Source organism: Nematostella vectensis, chromosome 6 (assembly GCF_932526225.1).
Source record: "Nematostella vectensis chromosome 6, jaNemVect1.1, whole genome shotgun sequence".
In the NCBI taxonomy this organism is placed as follows: Eukaryota; Metazoa; Cnidaria; class Anthozoa; order Actiniaria; family Edwardsiidae; genus Nematostella; species Nematostella vectensis.
In genome coordinates, this window is record NC_064039.1 from 15245141 (window position 1) to 15272047 (window position 26907).

General features: G+C 37.6%; 3 protein-coding genes across 4 annotated transcripts; 2 read left to right on the forward strand and 1 right to left on the reverse strand.

Annotated features, from left to right (window-relative positions):
* The first annotated feature begins 3932 nt into the window (after positions 1-3932).
* Positions 3933-4355, forward strand: LOC5501420 (chromo domain-containing protein cec-1). Its single transcript, XM_048728987.1, has one exon. It carries the CDS (start codon positions 3933-3935, stop codon positions 4353-4355), a length of 423 nt encoding a protein of 140 aa, XP_048584944.1.
* Positions 4356-6094: 1739 nt separating this feature from the next.
* Positions 6095-16342, reverse strand: LOC5515093 (protein FAM184A). 2 transcript variants are annotated; one of them, XM_048728515.1, is made up of 13 exons: positions 15131-16342; positions 14498-14679; positions 13015-13506; positions 12764-12885; positions 12194-12344; positions 11391-11444; positions 10668-10880; positions 9918-10071; positions 9473-9600; positions 8587-8771; positions 7852-7998; positions 7226-7343; positions 6095-6597 (listed from the first exon to the last, which is right to left on the reverse strand). In XM_048728515.1, exons 1-13 carry the CDS (start codon positions 16287-16289, stop codon positions 6307-6309), a joined length of 3396 nt encoding a protein of 1131 aa, XP_048584472.1. In that variant the 5' UTR covers positions 16290-16342; the 3' UTR covers positions 6095-6306. The 2 variants fall into 2 exon arrangements, with proteins under 2 accessions (XP_048584472.1, XP_048584473.1); XM_048728516.1 differs by lacking the exon at positions 11391-11444 and having other exon boundaries at positions 15131-16341.
* Positions 16343-16463: 121 nt separating this feature from the next.
* On the forward strand, positions 16464-26020 carry LOC5515096 (cytoplasmic dynein 2 intermediate chain 2). The gene is made up of 17 exons (XM_032384786.2): positions 16464-16669; positions 17400-17484; positions 18146-18202; positions 18510-18591; positions 19141-19220; positions 19404-19456; positions 19614-19653; positions 19756-19830; positions 20205-20271; positions 20441-20535; positions 20906-20950; positions 21164-21320; positions 21715-21822; positions 22461-22615; positions 23088-23213; positions 25011-25090; positions 25517-26020. Exons 1-17 carry the CDS (start codon positions 16611-16613, stop codon positions 25644-25646), a joined length of 1494 nt encoding a protein of 497 aa, XP_032240677.1. The 5' UTR covers positions 16464-16610; the 3' UTR covers positions 25647-26020.
* The last annotated feature ends 887 nt before the right edge of the window (positions 26021-26907 follow it).

Below are 26907 nucleotides of genomic sequence, written 5' to 3' on the forward strand. Positions count from 1 at the left end.
ATATTATGAGAAACATGAAAGTAATAATAAGTTTAATTCAACCTCTCGAAGTATAGACTGGATTACAGGTGAGTCAGAGATACAAGTAAGCACTACAACAAAGTACAATTAATTTAACGTTGGAAGGTTTGCAAGCGTGAGTGAACCCTCATAACTACGACCTGGGAAAGTAAATGTTCATTTCATAATATTTCATTCCTGTTACCTAAGTCACTTGGTAACGAGGTTTGAGACCTCGAGGGGTAATACAAAATTCTTAAAAATAGTAATTTTTTTTTTGTAAACTAAAACTCGCTGCGGGTTAAAACCCCACGGGTTTCTTTGGTATTCTGTTTAGTATCGCGGTGTTATTTACATACATTTAGGGCGCCTGTCAGGGAATGCGGCGCTTATTCATTCATACTAAGATATGGTGAGGTGTGAAAATTTATTTATAATGAGGCTGTCAATACATACTACAGTGTATTGCCCCAATTACGGACGGTTTTTGCATTTACCACCATAACTTTATAGAACACTTAGAATAGAACACTTGATATTTTTCCAGTAACAAGATTATACGTTAACCTAATAAAATACTTATAATATATTTACATATTTTTCAAGCGCCGTGCTCGAAAAGTATGGGTCACTGATTTGCCCTAATCCCGGTCTTCGTAAGATCTCTCATCCACGTTAATTAGATTGAAATCGCACCAATTTCCGGGAAGAAATTAACAGAATACCACTCGTGACAATTGGCTTTAATTCGATAGCAATTGATCCGAATCAAACCAAACTCATATAGATGAAGGGTCTTAGTAAGGTCTCTCATGCACGTTAATTAGATTGAGATCGCACCAATTTCACTGATTTGCCCTAATCCCGGTCTTCGTAAGATCTGTCATCAACGTTAATTACATTGAGATCGCTTTATTTTCCTGGAAGAAATTAACAGAATACCACTCGTGACAATTGGCTCTTATTCAATAGCAATTGATCCGAATCGAACCAAACTCATACAGATGAAAGGTCTTGGTAAGGTCTCTCATCCACGTTAATTGCATTGAGATCTGTATAAGTTTGGTTTGATTCGGATCCATTGCTATCGAATTAAAGCCAATTGTCACGAGTGGCATTCTGTTAATTTCTTCCTGGAAATTGGTGCGATCTCAATCTAATTATCGTGGATGAGAGATCTTACCAAGACCTTTCATCTGTATGAGTTTGGTTCGATTCGGATCAATTGCTATCGAATTAAAGCCGATTGTCACGAGCGGTATTCTGTTAATTTCTTCCTAGAATGGTGCGATCTCAATCTAATTAACGTGCATGAGAGACCTTACTAAGAACCTTCATCTGTATGAGTTTGGTTTGATTCGGATCAATTGCTATCGAATTAAAGCCAATTGTCAAGAGTGGTATTCTGTTAATTTCTTCCAGGAAAATAAAGCGATCTCAATGTAATTAACGTGGATGAAAGATCTTACGAAGACCGGGATTAGGGCAAATCAGTGAAATTGGTGCGATCTCAATCTAATTAACGTGCATGAGAGACCTTACTAAGACCCTTCATCTATATGAGTTTGGTTTGATTCGGATCAATTGCTATCGAATTAAAGCCAATTGTCACGAGTGGTATTCTGTTAATTTCTTCCCGGAAATTGGTGCGATCTCAATCTAATTAACGTGGATGAGAGATCTTACGAAGACCGGGATTAGGGCAAATCAGTGACCCATACTTTTCGAGCATGGCGCCCTAAACTTGAAAAATATGTAAATATATTATAAGTATTTTATTAGGTTAACGTCTAATCTTGTTACTGGAAAAATATCAAAAGTGTTCTATTCTAAGTGTTCTATAAAGTTATGGTGGTAAATGCAAAAACCGTCGGTAATTGGGGCAATACACTGTAGTATGTATTGACAGCCTCATTATAAATAAATTTTCACCCCTCACCATATCTTAGTATGAATGAATATGCGCCTCATTCCCTGACAGGCGCCATAAATATATGTAAATAACACCGCGGTACTAGATAGAATACCAAAGAAACCCGTGGAGTTTTAACCCGCAGCGAGTTTTAGTTTACAAAAAAAAAACATTACTATTTTTAAGAATTTGTTATTACCCCTCGAGGTCTCAAACCTCGTTACCAAGTGACTTAGGTAACAGGAATGAAATAGTATGAAATGAACATTTACTTTCCCAGGTCTTAGTTATGAGGGTTCACTCACACTTGCAAACCTTCCAACGTTGCACGAGCGAAGAAATATTGCATGCCGGCGAGTCGTTTCCAGAATCAAACTACAGAATCCTCTTTTTCCTATCATTAAAGGGCGTCGCATTACACATGATTCAGGGTATAACCTCAGGTCTAAATCTACATCGTATCAGAGGCCTACTAATACGAGTCGTTTCAACGAGTTCGTTACTGTTAAATATGCTAATTACATTTAAATTAATTGTACTTTGTTGTAGTGCTTACTTGTATCTCTGACTCACCTGTAATCTAGTCTATACTTCGAGAGGTTGAATTAAACTTATTATTACTTTCATGTTTCTCATAATATAGAATTGAACACGAAGTTGCGTATAAGGATTTGATCTAAGGATTTAATTACACAGATACTTTTCATGTTTATGGTATGACATTTCTTTCCTGCTTCGAAAAATCTAAGCTGCTGATAAATGCCGACAACAAACTTATAATTGTTAAACAATGAAGCAAATTAATAATTACGCTATTTTTTTATAGTGCTAAAGTATTGAGTTAAATTTTACGTTTGTATCTAATAAGCAATTGTCACGAACGGTCTTCAAATAGTAGCCGTCACAAGAGGGGTTTTGTCACGAGTGTTTGTCACGAGTGGTTGTCACGAGTGGTTGTCACCAGTGGTTTTGTCACGAGTGGTTTTGTCACGAGTGGTTGTCACGAGTGGTTGTCACCAGTGGTTTTGTCACGAGTGGTTGTCACGAGTGGTTGTCACGAGTGGTTGTCACCAGTGGTTTTGTCACCAGTGGTTTTGTCACGAGTGGTTGTCACGAGTGGTTGTCACCAGTGGTTTTGTCACGAGTGGTTGTCACGAGTGGTTTTGTCACGAGTGGTTGTTACCAGTGGTTGTCACGGGTGGTTGTCACCAGTGGTTGTCACCAGTGGTTGTCACCAGTGGTTGTCACCAGTGGTAAAAAACGTTTTGAGCCTAGTAGATTTTCTGGGGTTTTTGAGCTTGATTAGGTGGGCTCAAGTTTATAACGCGGTTTGCCTGTGGTATAGTATGCTTTGAGCCTGCAAAAACAGCGGCTTCTCAGGGTAAACCCCGGATCATGATCGACTGTTTCCGAGCTGTCTCGGGTTTGGTTAATTATGTTAGATGAGACGTTCCCGCCAGCTGTTTCGGCATATTCTCGGGCTAACAGGGTCTTGTATATAGTAAAACAGCAGTATACCTCAATTGTTTACGGAGCATTGTTTTTAAACTGTATTCCTATCAAACTTTCACTTTTGAATGAGTCCACGTGTATTACCGGTTTATACATATCAACTGGGTTGCGCTTTTTCAGTTTTACATATTTTTTGTATTTTCATGATTTATTTATATTTTTCTATTTTGAAGGCTACTATATTTTGCGATCAGAAAGCGCGCGGATTTGAAATTGACCAGGCGTCGCCCTTTCATTGAAGAAATATTGTCGAGTAGTTGTCACAGTTATCCAAGGACGCCTTGTGTCAGCTAACCTGCCAATCAATGTGATTTTCCATGCTTTTCTTTGATTTCATTGGTTAGCTATTCTCCTAGAACAGGTTAAAAACCGGTTTTGCTCGTCGAGTTTCCCGCTGTTGTGTTGTAGTGGAACTGATCGTGGCTTCTCGCAGCAGTTTTCGAAAGCCGTATTCGCTTCTTCGATTTTTTGCATCGCTTTCCCTAAATCGCTGTTTGCTATTTCGAAAATGCCAAGCAAAAAAGGAGCTAAAGCTGCAGAGGCTCAGCCCGAAAAGAAGGCAGAGGCGCCTGAAGAAAAGCCTGCAGAGGACTCTAAAGATCAAGCTGTTGAAGAAAGTGAGACAAAGGACGCGAGCAAAGATGGAGAGGGCAATGCTGCGGACAAGCGGGCACGAGGCCGTCCTAAAAAAGCTGACGGCGAACCTGCCACCAAAAAGCCCAAGAAAGTGAAGGAGAGTCATGTCCCTAGCCGTGCTAGTAGGCGTGTGGCGAACATGAAAACAGGGGAGACATTACCCGAAATCGAAGACAAGGACCCGATGCCCAAACCGAAGAAAACGACGACGAAGAAGAAGGCCGAGCCTAGCGAACCAGCAGATGATAAACAAGATGAGCCAAATGGCGCTGCTGAAGTTGCTGTCCAGAGTTGATCTGCTCGTCGACAACCTTTACACTGCGGACACCCAAACTTTTCCGTCCAAAAGACAATAAACATAAAATCTACAGAACTTTAGCTTGGCGACTTGTGGTGTTCGCTTGAAGTGTTCGTCGAAGGACTCTGAAAAAGTGTTTGTGTTTTCAAAAATTTTGTCGCTTTTGTGAACGTGCTTAAACCTTTTTTTGTGTGCTGTACTATTAGCTCTATACTTTTAACCGTTTGTCAGCGATTAGTGGGTGCCTTGTTGTGTATATTTAGCGTATTTCGATTTTTCTCATCGCACTCGTCCGAAGGAAAACGCATGTGGTCGGCCATGATGGCTTTGTAAGATCGTGTATGAAATACAAGATCCCTTCTCTTGTTCTGTGACCGCAGATCGTTCATGTTTCGCTACATAGATTCATCGTGTACACCTTTTTATATTTATGTATAGAAAAAAAAATGTATTTTTTTAAAACAAAAATACATTTTTTTAAACAATTCTTTTAGTTTATTCAACGCATCTTACCTCTCTTCATTAGAGTTTTTAAGTGAAATAAAGATTTGGATTAATCCTGTGCTCATGTTTGATCTTCTTGATATTTTAGCTCATTTGATGCACAACCTATTTCTTTACTTCGTCGCTGAAGTTTGATAGAGTTCATGATAGTTTTCGTGGATTAAATCTGTTTTTTTCTTGGGACACGAATTGCCAGCACACTGACAATACAGAGATTTTAATTTGATTATGATTTTATACAAAAAGTATAGGCCTAGTTTCATATGGACTGCTTTATTCTGTTGTATAACAATCCTTAGTTACATAATCCTAGATTAGTTCTGACGATTTTTTTTTTGTGCGGGACTGCTATTTGACCGTAAACAGTGCAAAAAAATACATTGTCTGGATACTGTTTTGATTAGAACTGATTTTAATTCTTCTGAACTTCCTATATATTTAGCTGTCACTTTATTAAAAAAATAATGAAAAATATTTCGTGAGTAGCCTAGTCACTGGTAGCCATCCCTTCAAATCTCACATTACTAGAATAGCCTTACCGACAGTACGAAAATAGGAAATGAAATCCCATCTCATTCGTTTATTTAAATTTCTCCCCAACAAATCACCTGAAATCTTAAGAGGCATCTACCTCTGCATTAAAATCCATGATTAATTTGGAATACTGTCAAGATTAATGTCTTATGATCTTTTTTTTTTGCTTCTGTTGAGCACCGCCTATGAATAAGCGCCACCCCATATCAGCACCCCCTAGGTTTTATTCAACTAAAAAAAAATGACTAGTATACATGTAGTCCTGGACAGCTCAAGAAAAAGTCAAATATCCAATGGGTGAATGTTTATTGAGAAAAGCTACAAGTTGTTAGGGTAATAGAGAGAAAGGAAAACTGTTGTAGTAATAAAATTGATATTAAAAGAAGAAAACATAAAATTTATAAAGTGCAGGGAGCTTAATCGAGACATGAATATGGTATCGGAGTACCCTCTCCCACTAAAGCTATTCCAGAAGCATGTAAAAGCTGTTTTTTTCTCAGTTACCCACCTAAAAGTACACGCATCGCATTAGGTCAAGATGAAAAGAAACCCCCTGGCGTGTAATGACCTCACATGCCCAATACCATAGCAACACGTTGGTGGCATGTAGCCCCCACCCCAAATAACCATGAAGACTTTATGTTTTGCTCTCCACCCCCATAAAAAATCACATTTTAAAATCAAAATACTGCAACACATTTTTAAACAAACACTGTTTATTCTAAGTGTTCTAATCCACAAGTGCTCCACTCATCAATCTGTATATACTGTACATTTATGCCACCAACAGCTTTCTTGACAATATGTTTAATAAATTATTTAGGTAATTACTCTATGTGATATTATAAAAACTATACATAGTTTACTATATACAGTGTAAATTTTGCAAAATTGAAAAAAATATATAGTTTCAGTATACAATTGTTCTTCTGTGGTTTGGAGGAGGGTCTTTGGGCGGGGTGGGCGGCAACACTTTACTATTATTGAGCCTTTTTTCATGGACAGGCATCTGGGGTATGGGATCCAATCTAGATGAAGACATCAACATTCCACTGGTGCTTTGGCTAGCTTTACTTGTAACCTTGGTCTTGGCATTAAGGGGGTTGATGACTCCTACATTTGGGGCTCCATTTTTGTTGAACACTCTGTTGAAGTTTGTTTCTCTGTTTAAGAGTTCCAGCTGGAAGTATCGTTTCTCCTCCTGAAATTCAGAAAACAACATTTTGGTACAAAATATTGCAGCAGGGCATACCACACTGTACCCATAAGTATCAAATATTAATAAATCATCTATAATCGCTGACCTTACAGCTACTTAACCCAATAAGCTACTACTACCTCTAAGTGGCTTGTGCTCACAATCATATGTTCTATCTCCATCATACGGCCCTATCAAACAGCCTCACTTTCTTTCTGTACATATATACCAGTGCTAAAAAAAATTTTGGCCCTTGTTAATAGGTGTGGTGTTATTAAAGGCAATTTACAGCTGGGCCTCATCACTGGTTTTCAAGTAGCACCCAAAAGTGTTGGGGAGTGAGAAAGAGGGCAGCATCTGGGGAGGAACCATCAGCCCCTCCCTCACAACACCTACTAGTCAAGAGGATGAAATGTTTGAAACTTTGCCCTTTAAAATAGCTTTGATGTTATATAGTGTCACATGTGCTTTGGCCAATAATACATAAAGTTTTAAGAAAGGCATTAGCCTGGGTCTGTTTGATTCAGGGTTTGTTTATCATAGCTGTTTATCAAGCTTGTTTATTGATTGATTCACTATCATCAAACTCAAAATGATCAGTTATATGGTGATAAGAAGGTTATCCACTTACCAGTAATTTCTTCATCTCCAGCTCTCTCTCTGCTAACATTTGTTTAAGCTCTTGTATAAGATCCAAGTCCTCAGTCCTCGACTCACGACTCTTGAACCTGATCTCTGCTTCTTCAAGCCTAAGGAAACAAAAATTACATGAGTCCTACTAGAATTTTCATAGTGTGAGTTTTGATTTTTAAATTGACTTAGGTATAGGCTACCAAGAATTCAAACCCTTTTTTTATCTGGGAGTAGCGCATACCAGTAGTCTATCATACCACTGTGACTAAACAATGGCCTTGCTGTGTGCAGTCAAATGGTTTATGATGCTACAGTGAGTACATGGAAACAAATGATTGCAAGGATTTGGGATTTCCATACAGATTCACATATACAAATTCCCAACTTAATTTTAAAGCCTTTGTGATGCTTTTACTTAAATTATTTAAGGAGAATCTTACAATAAATTTTCTGTGTAAAATTGGTTGAAACATGGAATAGGGTTTTCTTTACAGACCTCCTGTGTATTATATGGTATCAAATTTCGACTTTCAATGGTTTAGAAGAGCCCAATTATGCTTGACAGATGAAAAGGTGAAATTGAAACATCCTTGGTTTTACGAATATACTTTTTAATAGTCTTACATGAGTTGCAATGCTGATATCTTGTCCCGCTGGAGTTCTTTGGCTCGGTTGAACTGTTCCAGCATGGACTGGGTCTCGCACAAGTGGTCTGCCGTGAGGGAGTCAACTTCTCTCTGGTGGAGTTTGGCAAGTTCTTCCTCGCGTTTTCTGCACATAGCAAAAGAATTCCTTTAAGTACTATAAAATGAATAAATAATGTTGAAGGATTAGTTGCGTTTTGCAACATTTGTAGACTACAAAATATATTTTTCTGTATATATTCCTGCTTTGCAGTCTGCAAATATCACACACTGTATTAGTGATTGCCATGATCATGGCAGCTAAGATTGAAGTGATAAAGCCATAGATAGACAACACATTTTGCTGTTGCATGGTTGGCCTTACTATCGATCTTCGTAGAGATATGCTGTATGGATGTAATCTAGGAGATTGTGATCATCATTGAAAAAAAGCATATTTTAAGAAGCTTTCCAAAAAACACAAACCCTCTTATATGAAAAGGCTTATTAAGAAATCCACATTGATTTTTTTAATTGTAGATATAACACTTTCAGATAAAAAACGATTTAGCAAGGAATAAAGCATATACAGAAATAAAGAAAAGCTGATAGACTGTGAAACAAGGACGAGAAAGAAACAAATCCACTCAATGTATGACCTATGACTCATTTCTGAAAATTTTGTTTAAAAAAAAATTACTTGTATAATTTAAACTTGAACTGAACATGAACTTGCCTGAACTGTGCATTGCTTTCTCTTCTTATGGACAGTATTTCCTGCCCCTTGCCTTGTAGTTCATGCTGGAGCTTGGCAATATTCTCTGTCACCTCTGCCATCTCAGAATCAAGCTCCTTGATCTGGGAATCTCTCTCTTGAATGTCTGCCCGCAGGTCATCCAGCTTCAGCTCAAATTCTGCTTCCTTTGATGAAAGCAAAAAGTTGAATTTTTGTGTGTGATAATGTTCACTGACAGTTAAGTATTTATTGATATTTGCTTCTTAAGCTCTTAGGATTGGGGATTTTAATTAATGAATAATATTTCCTTTCAGCTTAAGATTTTATTTTAAACGATGGCCTTTTTTTCTCTACAGAATTGACATGGCTGACATGACCGGAAAACATGACATGACGCGTCAAATAAGCCCATTTCACATCGAATAAGGCGGAGAATTTCTCTGAGTACTTAGTAACTTATAGCAAACAAAATATCAAGTGCAACTTTTTTTAAATTGATGCAATTTTTTGTAAAGTGTCATTGAAATTTGAGCTTTTCTTCCCTGAGCTGATGAGTTGATACACAGGGCAATGATGATCAAGGAAAAATTATCGTAAAAAGCCAAAATCTGGTTATGTGCACTTCAGCCTCACGTTATTTGTGTTTTGAAAATCAGTCTGTAATACAAGGAACCTATTGAACCAACCATTGTATGAAATTGTGTCTTCTCTCTCTATCTGGAATTGCGCATTTTCCAGGTTTTTCCGTCATGTTGACATGGCAGGAAAGCCATGCTCTTATCATGCTTTCAATAAACTAGCCACCCAAGGTCCAGGTCTATCAAAACGAATTGCCAACTTTTATAAACCTTTGTCTTTGTGGCTTAAATCAAGAATGTCATTATACCTGTCGCTCTCTGATTTCTGCGGTCCTCTGAAGCTGTAGTTTCAGTGCCATCATTTGTGTTTCGTATTCCTTATTTAGCCTCTGGACATCAGCCTGCTGTTTGCGGACTAACTCGTTGCGCAGTGCCTCTGTGAAGTGAAAGTTATTGGATAAATCAAAAGATAAAACCATTTGTGTCTGACACCTTTATCTGTGTATAAGCTGCATTCATTTGAATATGAATCTGGAATTTAACCTTTTCACTACTGAATCCCAATGTGTGTCACATCCTGCTGTTTCTGGAGCCTTATTAGCATTCACCACTAATTCCCCATTTAAATCAATCCATAACAGATAACATTTTCCAATGTAAAAAAAAAGATCACTATTAGTAATTGACTGGCCAAAAAACCTGATTCCTTTTGTCTAAACAATTGAATTAGGGAAAACAAGGGAGAATTCAAACCTTGGTCAGCTTCGTGTTGATTTTTTAGGTCTGCTAGTTCTTTCTGTCTTTGTTTTTCTTGTTGTGATTTCACAGCTTCAAGAGCCACCTTGTTGGCTTGTAGGTTAAAGCTGGACTCCTCTCTGTACTTGGCTTCTAATCTAGCCTCAAGATCCTGTTAGGGAGAAGATGCTTGATGTCAGACAATGACAAGGAGCTGCTTACTGATATCACTAGATTACAAACAAGCTGTAGAAAAACTAGATGGTCTGCGTAGGCGTGGTGGACAACTATGAATCAACATGACATTGAAAAAGTAGGTTGAATGCCTCTTTAAGTAGTTGTTGCACTGACATTTTGAGCTTTAGCCATTTGTCAGAGCCAAAGAGGCTAACGCTAGAAATGTCAACAGTGCAGCTACTCTGTTTTAAAGAGGCATGCAACATACATTCAACCTTGGGTTGATTTATAGTTTGAAGGACACTGCTAGCTGGTTAAGTATGACAGTTCTTTTATATCAATAAAAGTCCTATAAAATCAAATTTGGGAAAGGCTCATATTCAATATAATTTCCAAAGACAGCATAGTTAGGGCTCAATGACAGGGCTCTGTGAATTGCTTTAATTATGTTATGCACTTTTATAAAAAAATAGGTGTGAGTAAATTAAAATACACTATAGATAAGATTTAAGTCAAGGATAAGTCAAAGATAAGTCAAGGATAAGTCAAGGATAAGTCTGGTGCATCTCCTAAGCAGGTAGTTGTGCCCACCTTAAGATCTTGTTCTGCCATCTCTTTTGCCTTCCTCATCTCTTCTGCATGCTCTTCCTGCATACTTTGCATCTTGTTGCCATGCTCAAAAGCTGCCTTTGCAAGCTCCTCCTCCAGACGTCGACGCTGTTGATTCAGCTCTGCCCGTAGCTCCTGCTCAGCAATAGAGGCATCTGCTTTTCTTTTGTCCAGAGCACTACGCAACTCTGTAATCTAGAAGGCAATTGGCAAACAAATTTCAGTTTACCAGATTAGCCTTTCCTTGTGGATGTAATGCAAGGTATGCTATATTGAAAACTAATTACTAAACATTTACATGCACAATATTTTCCTAATTTTAGAAAAAATCATTGTATGCTGAAATGATAAAAAAGTGTTATGTTTATTATTGGATTTTATATTTTACAAATTTTCCTATACTATAGGTAGCTGCCATAGTTAAGTTAGAAAGGTTTTTACTTTTGAAGGCAATGTTTTTATGCTGAATTTTCTTCACTTTATTTAGAGACAGAAGTTTAACCCTTATTCAAATAACTTATTGCTTATAAAACCTCAAATGCAAACGCAAAATGCAAACGCAAATTTCATATTCATCCAATGTTGAATTTTCTATTTTACCAAATGTTTTATAATTTTTATAATGACTACCAGACTAACTTTCAGCTTTATTTTATATTTTAGAATAAAGGTATATTTTTTTTATTTATAAGTTTATATACTAACATATGCATTAGTGTTTTGCTGGAGGCTAGCATTATCTTTCTGAAGACTTTCCACCTGGAAAAGCAGTTTAACAAGTTTAGAATAATAAGGAATGCACAAAGGGATATGATAAGACTTCAATAAAAAAAATTAACATAAAAATATAGCATTTGGTGTTGTATTTACCAAATAGCAGTATTACATACTCAACTGTAGAATGGGTAACTGTGTATACCACACAAACATCATGGTCTCAGCATTATATGTACTATTCGTCTCACATTTAGATAAATTTGACAAAACATCATAGTCTAGAAAAAGGCTAGCCCTACTTTAAAGTAAATAGAGCTGTAACTAAATCAAAAGGCAAGGCCCTTGCCAAGTCGTGGATAATAAAATGGTAATTTGGGACAAAAGCTTGGTTTTGGTGCCTTTTAACCCATTATGTAGAGTATGAACCCAACCAATAAATTTCTTGGCTTTATGTGGTTTTATTTATACATAGGGTATTTTGTTTTAGACAAGTGTAAACAATGGTACTATTGTTATGTTGGAATAACGGCTTAAAAAGAATTGACAACACCCACAATACAAAAAAGGTCAGGATGACGAAATGCTATTAGCTCTTCTCTGAAGTCAATTTTCAATCATTTCTTTGGTTTATAAGAATGGCAATGTTTAAAAAACGGTAGAAATTCAAAGCTGTAAATTTGATTATGTAGATCTAGTAATGTAATCAGGGTTTTTGTTTGTGTGTGTTGTGAGCAAAATCCCCCCTCCCCCCCTTGATGCCAGTGCTAACACAAAGAGGACGCATGGCTCACCGTGACTCTTAGAGATGCTATCTTGTTTTGTAGCTCTGTTTGAACCTCCTCCTTCTCCTGGTCCTTGATATAACTCATTTCCTGTAGGGCAAGTTCTCTCTCTTTGTTGTGCTGACTTTGCAAGCCTTCTCTTAACTCACTGCACTCTTTGCTGCAGACCAAATAACAAGGGTTTTTTTTTTATTAAAATCCAAACTAAAGTATGAAAGAAACCATCAAGAGTGAAAACTTATGAACTATTTGAAGCATTCAGGGGGATATGTAGAGTCACTTTAAAAATAAATTTCTTGGAATTCAAGAAAGGTGACAAAAACCTAGCTTCCATTATTTTGCCTTGTCTGCCCCAAAGAAGTCTTATTAAAGACAAAAATTCAGCAGAGTTGAAATTCTTTTTTTGTTGTATTGCCTAGCTTACTATATACTACTACTCCCATATATGGGAGTAATATTTCTTGAAATGAAATATGGGAGTTATTATTAGTTATTATTAAAAGTAATATGGGAGTAAAGATTTCTTGCAATGAAATACATTACATTGTACTTTATAATGTTTGCAAGAATAAGACTCACCTCAACCTCTCAGCCCATTTCTCATCTATGTCAGTCTTCAGAGATAATAATTTATTCTGGAGCTCAGCCGCAGCATCAATCTTGTATTGATCATATTCAGACTGGAGTTTTGCATGCTCACCCTGAAAGGAAAATTGATGTGTCAACAATCTAATAATAACGGGACAGCCTGTACTGACCACCTCTTTCAGAATTAGAAACTGAATATTTAATAAAGTCTGATACCAGTAGGTACTAGAGTAAACACCAACCTGTAATAGTTGAAATCTTTCATTGGTATCTTGGAGTTCTTGGTGAGTTTTTTCAAGGGCATCTTTAGTCTGGTTCAATGACTGTTTAAGACTGTCTATATGTGAAGAAGCTGACCCAAGTCCCTTCTCACTCTCTTGAACCAGAGAGTTCAATCTTGCAGCCTCAACTTCAATGTTATTTAGCTTCCTCTTCAGTTCATCGCATTCTTTTTCAATTTTACTAACAGCCTGTGACTTCTCTAACAAAAGAGTGGCTTTTTCATTTTGTGCTTGCTCCTTCAATTCTACATCAAGCTTTCTTAATTTGTCTTTGTACTCGCTATGAAGAGTTTCCAATTCACTGGTATGCTCTGCTTTTAACCTCTTGCTTGTTTCTTCCAGTTCTGACTTTAGTTTGTTCTCTCTCTCAGATGCACTCTCTTTAGAAAGATTTAATTCCTTCAGGTATTTGCCTTCAATCTCCAGTTTCTGTGCAGTGACCTTACTGATTTCCTGAAATAAACAAGCAAAATGAGTTTCTTTGAAATGGATGAGGTAAGCCCTGCTAAAAAATCACCAATTTCAAACAAGATTAAACACACTAGATGACATTATATAACTCTGGTTAATACACTACAAAATAAATTAGACATGCTGAGAGAAAAACAGGGGTCCTACAAGGTGCTTTGCCTCCTAAAATCAGTGTAAAAATCAGCACTCAGTCACTGTTATTTGAGGCATAGTTAAAAGTGATGCTGTGACAGTGTGTGCAACACCTGGGGTGGGGTATTGACTGTAAACATGGCTAAGGGATCTGCCAGCGCAATGTCTAGTTTAAAAAATGCTGAAAGATCATAATTCTTAAACAAAACAATTCTGAAAAATTACCAAACAAAGTTTATCAAAATATCTTTGATCAAGTTTACACCTAGAAAATACTTGAATGAAAATGTCAGACCCCTTTTTGATCCCAAGTCATATTTGTACCCTTGGACCCCTCCCTCCTAGGGTTCAACTCTATGATTGTTGATACAAAGATGCTTACAGTTTAACCTTTAATTTTTAGGTGCAGTGCAAATGATTGTAATGTGTGTAATGTGATGCTGTGCATAGGTGCATATCAGTAAGAGGCTGCTTACAGGCCCCTGATCTGTTATGACAACATGTTGGATCACATCCTGTTAGAATCAAATACAAACATTGAAACTTCATGAGCTTTGCACCTGTCTCTGATACCATAAAAACTCCACATCTGTGTCGATGAAAAGAATGCTCAAAACATGTCAAAACTCAAATAGCCAAGCCTGGAAGTCTGGAAAAACAGAACCCTGCCATTACAAACTCCATGTTAACCCATACTACTTCCACTTTTTCAAGTAACTCCCTAAACTTGGGCTGTATTTCAGTTGGGAGCTTGAGTTAACAAGCAAACTCTATTAAGTCTTAATAGTAGGTCCTTCTCCTGCCTATAAAATGTATACATTAGTTTAATACCTTTGATTACCTCTTTAAGAGACTGTATGTGTTCTCCCGATTCCATAAAGTGGGTCTTGTATTGTTTCTCAAGTTCTTCATAGTCCCCTTCATACTTGCTTAATTTACTATTCAGCTCATTGATGTTAGCTTTCAAGCTTCGAATATTTGTTTCTTGTGATAATTTAGTAGCTTCAAGCTTTCCAATGTGAGCTAGAATACAAAAAGAATTACATTTACAAAACAAAATTAGTTTGCAGGGTAAAAAAGCATAACTACTGGTTTTAGAAGAGAGTACAAAAAAAGATAAACTATAACTTTAGACCCTTTGTAACAGGTCTACATAATTTTGGCTAATGTTGTTAATGTTGATAATATTGTTAATGTTAATGACAATGTACAATAATTAACTGCAGATATAACAATAACAAACTCATATACTTTAAAGAGCTTATAATTGGTATCAACCTGACATATACAGCCCCCTAAAAAAAAACAGATAGCCAAGACAATACATCAACACAAGATTGAGAAGGTATGTTTTTACCTCTGTGAAAAACAGCAGAGTACGTAGTTGCGCTGCTATTTCGAGCATTACCCCTTCATCTGTCAATCACTTTGACTGACTTGTAAAACCAAATTAACAATCAAAAGTTAAACTTACATGATTGTCTTGAAATCTCAGCTCCTTGATCTTTACACTTTTTCCTTGATATCACCAATTCGTTCTGTAATTCTCTCACTTCCGCCAATGCGTTTGATGTTTCCTTTCGCGACTCTTCTAACTCCCTCGATAGTTGTACAGCATCGCTATGTTTATTTTGAACTTGGCCATCCATTTCTCGTAACTGACTTTTTAAATTCGATAACTCTTGTTCGCCATCACTTAGTTGGTTTAAAAGCTCCGAAATTCTGTCCTTAAATATTCTCTCCTGGCGACTCCAACTCTGCTTAAGTTGATTTTCTTTTTCTTCCCAAGATTTTTCGACAGATTCTTTCGCTTGCGATTCCAGAGTTGTGCGCAAGGCAGCTAATTCTTTCTCGTAAAAAGTTTTCAGTTTATCCATTTTATCTTGGTATTCCTTTTCAATCCGCATTTTCTCGTCGAGTGCGTTATCTGTTTTAGCTTCGGCTTGTGCTAGGGCCCTAGCAAGCTTTTCGTTTAAATCCTTTTCGACCTTTTGTTTCTCTTTAACGACTTCATCATATCGAACTCTATGCGCTTTCATAAGTTGATCGAGTTCTTCGTGGTGCTTACCAGTTAAACTTTCTACCGCTTTATCTCTATCTTCCTCAAATTTTCTCCTCATTGATTGGAAATCCTTCAATCTATCCTCAAAGTGTTTCTTAGATGTTAACATTTCCCTAGAAATAGCCAGCATTTTCTCTGAGTATTCGTTCCGTAATTTAGCCTCCCGTTCTTCGGCCAGTTGTTTGAAAATTTGAAACTCGCTCAAAGCCTCTTCGCGTTGAAGTCTCTCTTTTGAAACGTGCGATTCTAACAACTCAATCTTCTGTCTCTGTTCACTTACAACCCCTAAACGATTCTTAAAGTATTCTATCTTGTTCTTAGTCTCTGCAATAAGCTGCTGCATTTCCTCTTCGTGTGATTTCTTCAAGGTGTCAAGCACTGATTCGTGTTCGTCGTTCTTCGTGTTGAGTGCGTAAATAACTTTGGTTAGCTGGGCAATTTTCTTCGACATTTTTAGATGCAAGTCCGGCGTAGCATCAGAAGAAGAGGTAGAACCGTGAGTTGCCATATAGGTGCCATTCCTATGTGGCATGTTATGGAAGCTAGCCGAAGTTTTGCTAGCCGCCGCCATTTTGGCAAATTTTGGTCTCTTCACTTCACCCGAATGTTGCCTCTGTCGTCATGGAGACCGAGAGCAACCCTGGCGATAGCAACGTCAATATTACATCGTCGATTGTTCGGATAGTTCCGAAGCTGCATTGACAGAGATGGGCTGTGTTTTCTCTTGGTTTTCTATACAAAACAGATCGCAAGTCAATCGATAATCAAAAGTTTGGTCAATCCCGAAATATAACGACAGGGATAAAATAGCGCGATTTGGAAACCAAAACACCAAGTAAGAAGATGAAAGAGCTTGTTATTTCGCGGTGAATATTCCCTCTCTCTGGCTGAAATGTTCAGCGACGAATCACATGAACCTGTTTATTTTACATCCTCATGGAAAACTGAAAGGCAAGTATTATAAGTATAAATGATAATTTGCCGAGACCGCCACTACCGCCTGCATGCCCGCAGCATCAAGAAGAATCTTAATATGTCAAGTTTGCTCTAGTTTTATTAGTCTCGAGGGGTTTTCGTGCCGGAAAACTAACAAGGTAGGCTAAAACTAGTGTCGACAGGCTGTTCACAGTATTTCTGTGAGTATGTGGCTATCAGACGTCTCAGATGACATCCTTGACATAGATGCTTGGGGGGGGGGGGGGGGGGGGGCGTTATCTTTTAAACCTCTAAATCCCGAGCTAGGCCCAGAAAGGCAAGGGTGGGAAAAAAGGAATATGCCCCTTGTTAATGCGAGCTCTACCCCAGTTTTTTTAAAATACACCAAAAACTGGAAATCGACTCTGCCAAATTTTCGTCTTTAATAAGACTTCTTCAGGGCAGACTCATTAAGTCGACTTCCAGTTTTTGGTGTATTGTATTCATTGTTCTGGTACGAGATCACGACAGTTTGGGCTTTTTGATTCCACCAGTTTTTTTAAAGATCTCCTTGTCTCCATTCCATTGCAATTTGGGAAATCTGTAAATCTGCACAACTTTCTGTCCAAATCTGTAATCCAGGCCATGTTAGACTCATGGCCTGGATTGCCCCCTGAGATAATAAAAAAGATGCTATGCATTACATATAGCTCACTCATCCATGCGGTTATTTATATCAGTTCCTCTGTGCATAAACATTCTATAGATATGTCAAGGAAAGTGGAGCCCAAACAAGTGAGATCATCACCTACGAAGCAGATGTCCAAGTTGTGAATAGAGCTGATGCTGGAGTAAGTAGTTAACTATGCAGTGTTTTAGGGGGAGGGGGGGGGGCTTATTGGAGAAGGGGTACTTATTGGGGAGGGGGGAGGGCTTATTCTATTTTAGGGGGAAATGACAGCTTCTGAATCAATTGAGAACAAATTTTTATTTTGCGATAAACTGAAAAAACTGTAAAAGTGTTGTTAGACTTATTAAACATTACATTCATGGAGGGGATTTTATTGTTTATAAATTGATGAAAATATCATAAGATTTATACCATTCAAGTTTTGCTTTAGCTTGGATATTTTTTTATGGGGAGGAGGTTTTATAAGGTACACCGTGGTAGCTACAGTATTTGTTATATAAAGAAAAGATCTGTTTAATACTTTTAGCACATTTGGGGTCTAAAGAAAAGAGATTGGCTTAAAACAAATACATGTGATTAAAACTGTCTTAAAATAACTCATTATAGCAAGATTCTAAAAACATTTTCTTATATTTTTGCATTTCACTGACATTAAATATAACATAATTATTAGGTGGTTCCATTTTAAAGGTGACCCATTTATCAGTGTTTTTCCCTTACTCTCCTCAGTCACTCTGATGTCACACATGCAACCCCCCCTTACATTAACCCTAGTAACAAGAAACAGGTGTGACCAGGTTTGACTTCTTGTTATCTAATAGTGCCAGACAGAGGAGGAGACTGAGCAGGAGATGGTTATTGGACATGATAACTCGCAGGTAAACCTTAAAAGTAAAAATGAGAAGGATTTGTTTCCAAAAAAAAGGACAAAATGTCTGATTTATAACAATGAGCACTGTTGACACAATTTAATACATGTAATAACTCTATTTGGCAGGGGGGCAGCAAACTGTGAGTTCAGCCACATTTTCGTATTTTCAGAGAGTAAATTACTTGCATACAATGTAATATGAAAAAGACCCTGATAGACTGATAAAAAAGAGACTTTAAGTCTTAAATGTCATTTGCTGTGAGCCACTAAATGCTTTGTGTTTCTGGTTGGTTCAAATGTCATTTTAATTCTAGAACCTGGTTAACTTTATGCTTCGTGTCTATCCTGATGTCAGCAAACAACTAGAGGCTAATGCTATAAGTCATGCTTTTGATGGTAAGACTTCTAACAGCATTGGGGTTAAGTTACCTAGCTATAAGACATGCTTTTGATGGTAAGACTTCTAACAACATTGAGGTCTATAAGGAATGTAACACTGTGGGGAAGGTAAAGGGATTCTTATTGCATCCATTTCTATTACAAATCCACACATGATGGATGCAGAGCAGGAAAGTGGTTCTATTGGGGAGCCTGGGTTCACAAGCTGACACAGTGTCACAGAACCACCGGGTTCTGGGTATTGATATCTTGTTTTGATGTGAGTTGAGGATTAGTTGGTTTTCACCTTTTTTGAAGGGTTTTTCTTCAGTTTTCCTCCCTCCCCTGATATCAGCAATATTGATCTAAGCTGTGGTCGACCCATGGTAGCTGCATGGAGGCCCCTTCCTATACCTTTACCTTTTTCTCATTGTATCTACACTCCACCTGCAAGGAGAGTGATTAAATTTCTATTCCTTTCTGATCACTTACTGGTGAATCTCAATTTGTTTACAGACCTCTGTTACTATTGAAAATCAACCCTTGTCAATTCTATTACTTTATCAGGTTATGATGTTGACTGGGAAGAGAAGTCAAGTGCTGTCACCTGTCAACATAGGCTGATCAATCAAGCATCGGGGAATCAGGTATTTTTCCTTCTCCAGATCTTCTTACTCTTTTGTCGCATGTCTTTTGTCTCATTTTTTGGTCACATTTCTTTTCTCTTATGCTTTGTCACACACCTTTTGAATTATTCCTTTGCTTGTAATAATATGGAGTCTTGTTTGTAATGGCATGAGATTTTGCTAATTGATGTTATTGAATTTCAGCTGCAAATTACAAGTCTCTCCTGGAACTCAACAGGATCAGTAATTGCTGCTGCATATCCTTTTAACTGAAAAGTGATTGTGAATAACATAGTATTAAATCAGAGTTGTCTGCTTTTGTTATAATTGGCTGCCATAAAAGCAATCAAGGCTTTTAAAAGTACACAGTTTACTTCAATGTTTTTTGTGGTTACTTTTCTTAACTAATACCACATATGGCCGGCTTGATCATGAAGATTGGTGTACACACAAGGTAATAAATAGTACCCACTGCAAATAAACTGTAGAAAGTCTCCCACCTTTGGGACTTTAGAGCCACACCCACTTATTTGTTCTAATTTCTGGCTTTTTATAGTCGTCTCTTTGTACTTGGAACTTGGATAGAAGGGGCATCAATGTCAACAAAGCAGATACAACAGTGGATCTGTCTGTAAGTTAAATTAACAAAGCAACAATACAGTACCTTTCCAACATTGGTGGTCTTGGTGGGAATAAGTTTAATGTGATAGAGAGAACCATTTGTGATAAGTACATTTTCAAGTTTGGATTGCCAACTGTAACAATTAGAAATAGAATAAAAAAGAGCAAAAAAGACTGTGTAAAAATAAGCCCATGAACAGAGAGAGAAAAAAAACATGTTCACACAATCAATATAAAAATTATCTAGGAATTATGTTACACAAAATACATATATATTCAAGAAGAAAACAACTGTCAGAAAGAGATGTTGTCTTCAAGGTCTTTCATGATATTTCCTCTCTGTTCTTTTAGTTATATAATAAATGTATTGTTTTCCTTTTTTAGAGTTGTCTGCTCAGTCTTGCATTCCATCCGAAGTCACCTGCACTGATTGCAGGAGGAACTTTCAATGGTACTCTATTTTACTCTGAAGTTTTATAGAAGTTTTTTATATTTTACTTGATGTATTATCCACAACAGTCTCTACTGTATGTCATTAACACAAAACTTTTGAAGGGGTAAACCTTTTATTTATTACATGCTGTCTTAACTGTCACATCCCTGGTTTTGACCTTTTTCAGGGGAGGTACACTTATGGGACCTTAGTTGTGAGGATGAAATGCTGGTTGCTTCATCAGGGATGGGCAACGATTCACATCGGGAACCTGTCAACAAGGTATGGTCAACCCATTTGTCTGCCGATGACCTGTAACCCATTTGTCTCCCGATGACCTGTAACCCATTTGTCTGCTGATGACCTGTAACCCATTTGTCTGCTGATGACCTGTAACCCATTTGTCTGCTGATGACCTGTAACCCATTTTTCTGCTGATGACCTGGAACCCATTTGTCTGCTGATGACCTGTAACCCATTTGTCTGCTGATGACCTGTAACCCATTTGTCTGCTGATGACCTGTAACCCATTTTTCTGCTGATGACCTATAACCCATTTGTCTGCTGATGACCTATAACCCATTTGTCTGCTGATGACCTATTCTGCTGATGACCTGTAACCCATTTATTTCTGTAAATCCTTTTCTTCCAGATCATGTGGTTGTTGGATCCAGACTCAAAGGGCAAAAAGTACCAGGTGAAAAGCATAACAAGATTTCACTATCTGCCAATAACATTTTCACTGTGCCCTCTCATTTCAATATGATACTGTAAGCGATACTTCCATATTTTTTGGTAGGTAATATAGTTCTGTAAATGGGATGTTTTTTGGAATCTGGAAATTAAGGGTTATTTTGTATAAAAAAATGTTTCTATTTCATGTTCATCTTACAGCCTTACTCCATTTTAGATTCTTAGTGCTAGTGGTGATGGGAAAGTCTTGCTCTGGCAAGTACCACCAATAGAGTCTCAGGACCTCAGGCTTGTTGGCGGATACATTCTGCAGACCGGGGCAGTTCCTCGAAGCTTGAGAACAAGTAAAGCCAAGGGCGACATGGAGATGGGGGGTGAGCACTAGAGAACACAGGTGGAAAGCCTGGTTTATTAATACATTATTCCTTATTTCAAATCATCCCACCTCAATATAGAAATAGATGGCTAAAATGTCAGTTAAAAGTTAGATACAGCTAGACCGACAGGGTTTGACCCAAAAGTTCTTCATCTGATAAAACACTTTCATTCTTCATTTTAATTTAAAACACGTCCATTTATCATTTTAATTTAAACAGAGCTAAACTGTTTGTGTTAGATTAGTTTTTCAGCAATTGGCCAATGGGACATCCAGGATAATTTTTGATTTTTCAAGAACTATGCCAAACTCATCCTACCACTTATCGCACCACCACTTGGTATGCCTGTTTGCAAATGACTGAACTCTTTGTTTGATTGACTTTCTTTCAGTTACTACTTTATCTTTCTCGCACGAGGACAAGACATTGTTTGTGCTTGGCTCTGAGGCTGGTGGTATTTTCAAGTGTTCTGTGAATTCAAGGGGTCCACCAGTTGGAAGTATGTTAGTGGCCTGGACAAACTCTTCTGAATTGATATTTTATTTTAATTAATGATTCATATTCTAACTCTGGTTTTACAAATCTATCTTTTCTAGAATCTCTGATAAAACCCACACATGTAGTTTTTTTCACATCTATTTGAAAATGCTTGCTAGAGGCTTTTAAATTTCTGAAATCAAACTGAAAGACATCAGGGGCGGTTCTATGGGTGGGCCGAGCGCAGCCCCCCCCCTTTTAGATATTTAGCTTAAAAATAATAAGAAATAGAAGGAAATCCATGGAAGAACAATGAATCAAGGCCCCCTTTTTTAAAACCCTTGGTTTCTCCCCCCCCCCCCCCCACTTTTTAGGAACTCCTGGATCCACCTCTGCATATGCCCACACAGCTGGGAATTCGGGCTGTTAAAAGTGCTACTCTTTTGTAAACATATTTTATAGAAAGTTGACGTGAATTTTGATTGCCAAGTTGGCGCATTGTCTTTCCGTTATCACCTAATGTAACTTCAATAAATTTACAACTAATTTTAACAATATAAAGTTTGTAGGTGTTTGCTCAATTTATCGTAAGGCCAAGCCACCCAACCTCCCTTCCCATTAATCTATACTGTTTCAACTTGTTTCTTTTCATTGTTATAGATGTTACTAGCTCAGTGCCCCTGGGATCCCCTGTGACGTTTGCCTTTGCGCCACATGTTGGCCCCGTGTTTTCAGTCAACTGTTCACCTTATCATCGCAACCTGTTTCTCACGTGTGGTACTGATGGCACAATACGATTATACACAATGCTACAGGTACCGACTGCTGTACTTGTCTGTCATCTCTCAACATTAAAAATATATTCTATCCTTTCCGAACCGGTATACCAATTAATTATGTGAAAATCTCTATGGAACAGCGTTGTGGTATATGTTTTAGGTGGCTTGTCACCCTCCATGCATCTTGCTTTATTACCATAGTGCAGATCTAATCTGGTCTAGTCTAAGGCATATGATTTCGAACCATGTTCTGCCGCCATTGCACTAGTTTTTTTTACCATGGAACACATAGGAACAACTTGGGACCAAGGCGAATTTTTGTTGCTGTTGTTTTTTTTTTTTGTGGAGAGAGGAAAAACACCTCTGAGTGCTGGTGAAAACCAACAGACAACAGTAATCACACACAGAACCCAGCAATGAGAGGCACTGAGGCTTTAACATTGTACCATCTGCACCATCCAGCCTTCTCTTTCCAAACCCTTTACTTCGAAACTTGTGTTCTCTCCAGGCCAAGCCATTGTTATCTCTGGAACCTGCCGCGGGCTACCTGTTCGCCATCCGCTGGTCTCCTGTCAGGCCTCTGGTATTCTCTGTTGCTACTGGAGATGGAAGACTGCTCATATATGATATGAAGGTAGGGGTTCTCAAAAATACTGCTCATATATGATATGAAGGTAGGGGTTCTCAAAAATACTGCTTATATATGATATGAAGGTAGGGGTTCTCAAAAATACTGCTCATATATGATATGAAGGTAGGGGTTCTCAAAAATACTGCTCATATATGATATGAAGGTAGGGGTTCTCAAAAATACTGCTTATATATGATATGAAGGTAGGGGTTCTCAAAAATACTGCTCATATATGATATGAAGGTAGGGGTTCTCAAAAATACTGCTTATATATGATATGAAGGTAGGGGTTCTCAAAAATACTGCTCATATATGATATGAAGGTAGGGGTTCTCAAAAATACTGCTCATATATGATATGAAGGTAGGGGTTCTCAAAAATACTGCTTATATATGATATGAAGGTAGGGGTTCTCAAAAAATACTGCTCATATATGATATGAAGGTAGGGGTTCTCAAAAATACTGCTTATATATGATATGAAGGTAGGGGTTCTCAAAAATACTGCTTATATATGATATGAAGGTAGGGGTTCTCAAAAATACTGCTCATATATGATATGAAGGTAGGGGTTCTCAAAAATATTGCTTATATATGATATGAAGGTAGGGGTTCTCAAAAATACTGCTCATATATGATATGAAGGTAGGGGTTCTCAAAAATACTGCTCATATATGATATGAAGGTAGGGGTTCTCAAAAATACTGCTTATATATGATATGAAGGTAGGGGTTCTCAAAAATACTGCTTATATATGATATGAAGTTAGGGGTTCTCAAAAATACTGCTCATATATGATATGAAGGTAGGGGTTCTCAAAAATACTGCTCATAATTATATGATATGAAGGTAGGGGTTCTCAAAAATACTGCTCATATATGATATGAAGGTAAGGGTTCTCAAAAATACTGCTTATATATGATATGAAGGTAGGGGTTCTCAAAAATACTGCTCATATATGATATGAAGGTAGGGGTTCTCAAAAATACTGCTTATATATGATATGAAGGTAGGGGTTCTCAAAAATACTGCTTATATATGATATGAAGGTACTGTTCTCAGAAAGGCTGCTTATATAGGATACGAAGGTACTGTCCCCAAAAAGACTGCTTATATATGATATGGTTGGTAAATTCACAATGAACTAGCAACTTACATGCAGCTCTGGCAGAATTGGAATAAATCTATATTGCCCGTTCTGTCGATAAATGTTACTCCCCAAAGACAGGATAAAGCTACACTATCCACTTTGATTTTAGCGGCAGAATAACAGCAACAAAGGTAATTTAGGGCTTACGAATAAGCGAAAAAGTTTCTTTGTCAGAAAGAGCTTATTTCCATTGAAAGATTGTATTTTTCGTCGTTCTCTGGCGTGACGGGCGCATTCATTCTGTGTTTATTTCGTCGTTCTCTGGCGTGACGGGCGCAGTCATTCTGTGTTTGTTTTCGTCGTTCTCTGGCGTGACGGGCGCAGTCATTTTATGTTTATTTTGGCGCGAGTTTGCCACCCAAAAAGTCCGCAATCAGTCAGTGCAAGTCGCTTTGTACAAAAGCAGCGTCTTAAAGAATGTCGACCAACCACTCGTTTGTTATTGTTTATAATTGGAAATACAGCGTTTTATTTGCAAGAAAACCTCAAAATAACCATCCACTATTGAGGTCTGATACTTTATTGATGATAATTGATTGAAAGTCTCTCAGTTACTTTCTTGAATTAACCGATGGAAATGGATTCTTGGTTTGACTCAGCACTGAACGGGAACATAAAATGGCGGCGTGATTTGCCTTTTTTAACTTGCAGGTGAACCATATAAACCCCGTCACTACCATTGATGTATCCGACAAGAAACCTGTTCATACGTTGGAGTACAATATCCACAGGTCAGACAAGATGTGATGTATCATATTACGGGGTTTGATGTTTGGTTAAACTAATAAGTCTATGAATAAAGGTTTCTTAGTTAATCTGAAACGAAATCAGATGATCCGTTCTTGAGATTAAAAGTGTATAAAATAGGGATTTTTTAGAGAGCAAAATCATCAAAAGAAAATCTAGACATCTCTATGCAAGTTACGGTTCGTTCATGACAAATATTTTCTTTTTTTAATAAAATAACAACACCTATGCCGACCTTAACACTTTAATCTTAACGTTTTTATCATGTCAGGCAAATCTAGGGTTTAAACAAGAAGAAGCATGTCGACAATATTTAGTTTATTTCCCTAGTAGTCTAGGTATTTCAATGCTTAATTATGATAAAAAATGTTTCCCTCGGTTTATATAAATTCAAGTTTTTATTCTCCTAGGCGCCAGCTGGTTGCAACAGGGGACAGTGAAGGCGTCATCAAAATTTGGCGTCTGAGTGATGAGCTCACTACACAGGGCCCCCGTGAAACAGAGATTCTCACAGACATAGCAGAGACGCAGGGGGATTAAGGTCAACACAGTTAGACAGGGCAACACCAATTTATGTGAAAGGAGGCAAGTTTTCGAGAGCTGATGGCTATAATGACCCATGGGCACGGCCATCAATTGCTCACGGAGGAGGTTGCACACACAAAGTGTGGGGGGTGGGGGGAGTCGCATACTTCAAATCAACCGTTTAAGGACTCTGTAGTAGTCCTCTTATGTTATGGCCTGGTGGGATTTATAAAAGCTGTTACATCTTTGACACCATGTAATTTTGACAACTTTATTACGGACAAACACAATTTCATTACACTACAATTATTGATGGTTACAATCTTACTCTTTACTCGTACTTTAAAGGCATTTTCTAGACAGTAATAAAGTATAAATATTATCCTAAAGGACTTGAGTGATGAGTGGGATGGAAGGAAAGGGACAATCAAGAATAGGGAGAATTTGTTATGGTAGCGGGTGATAGGGTCAGAGGGGGTAGAGCAAAACCAAATCAAACATTCCTCGACTTGTACACCTAAAATGTTTCTATTTATAGTAAAATAATGTTATATCAAGCTGTGTGCGCTCTAAAATACGAGAATTTTCATTACAGCGAAGTTATAATTTATGCAGATGCGCTAGATTATGGATAGCGCATAATTTAATTTTGCACCGAAAACGTGAGTGGACAGCAAATCACTAATTTATCGAACTCTTAACACAATTTTCTTGCTACCTGTACAAAAATAGTTTTATTCCAAACGACTGAGGCTAAGGGATAAGCATTTTTTAACAGGAGACTTGTAATTTGTGAATGCTAGCGTGGTGGTATTCTGATTATAATTGCAAATTCGAGCCCGGGGATGGGAGGAGCTTTACCTTTTATAGCGGAACTTCGTGTTTACAGCCAAATTCGTTGTTGCGCGACCTCGGCGAATCCAAAATCCTTGTCTCGTTTTGGAATAGCGCGTAGTCAGACACAAGCTTTGGGGGCGGTTTGTCTGGTTTTGATTGTTTGGTTTGATTGACTACGCGCTATAACCAAACGAAGAAAGGAATTTTCGATTCTGGGAGGTCGCGCAACAACGAATTTGGCTATAAAATTTGTTGAAATCTCAGGCTGGACGTTCTTATCAAAAAGGTTCTTTAAAAAAGTGTGTACTGTATACTTTTGGTAACCTGTTTTACTGAATATAACGATTCCTTGAGCGACAATAAATCTACAGAATCTCTGGGGGAAGTCATTCAGTTGCTTTCATTCATTTTTGTTTTAAAGTCCCTTGAGTCGACTTGC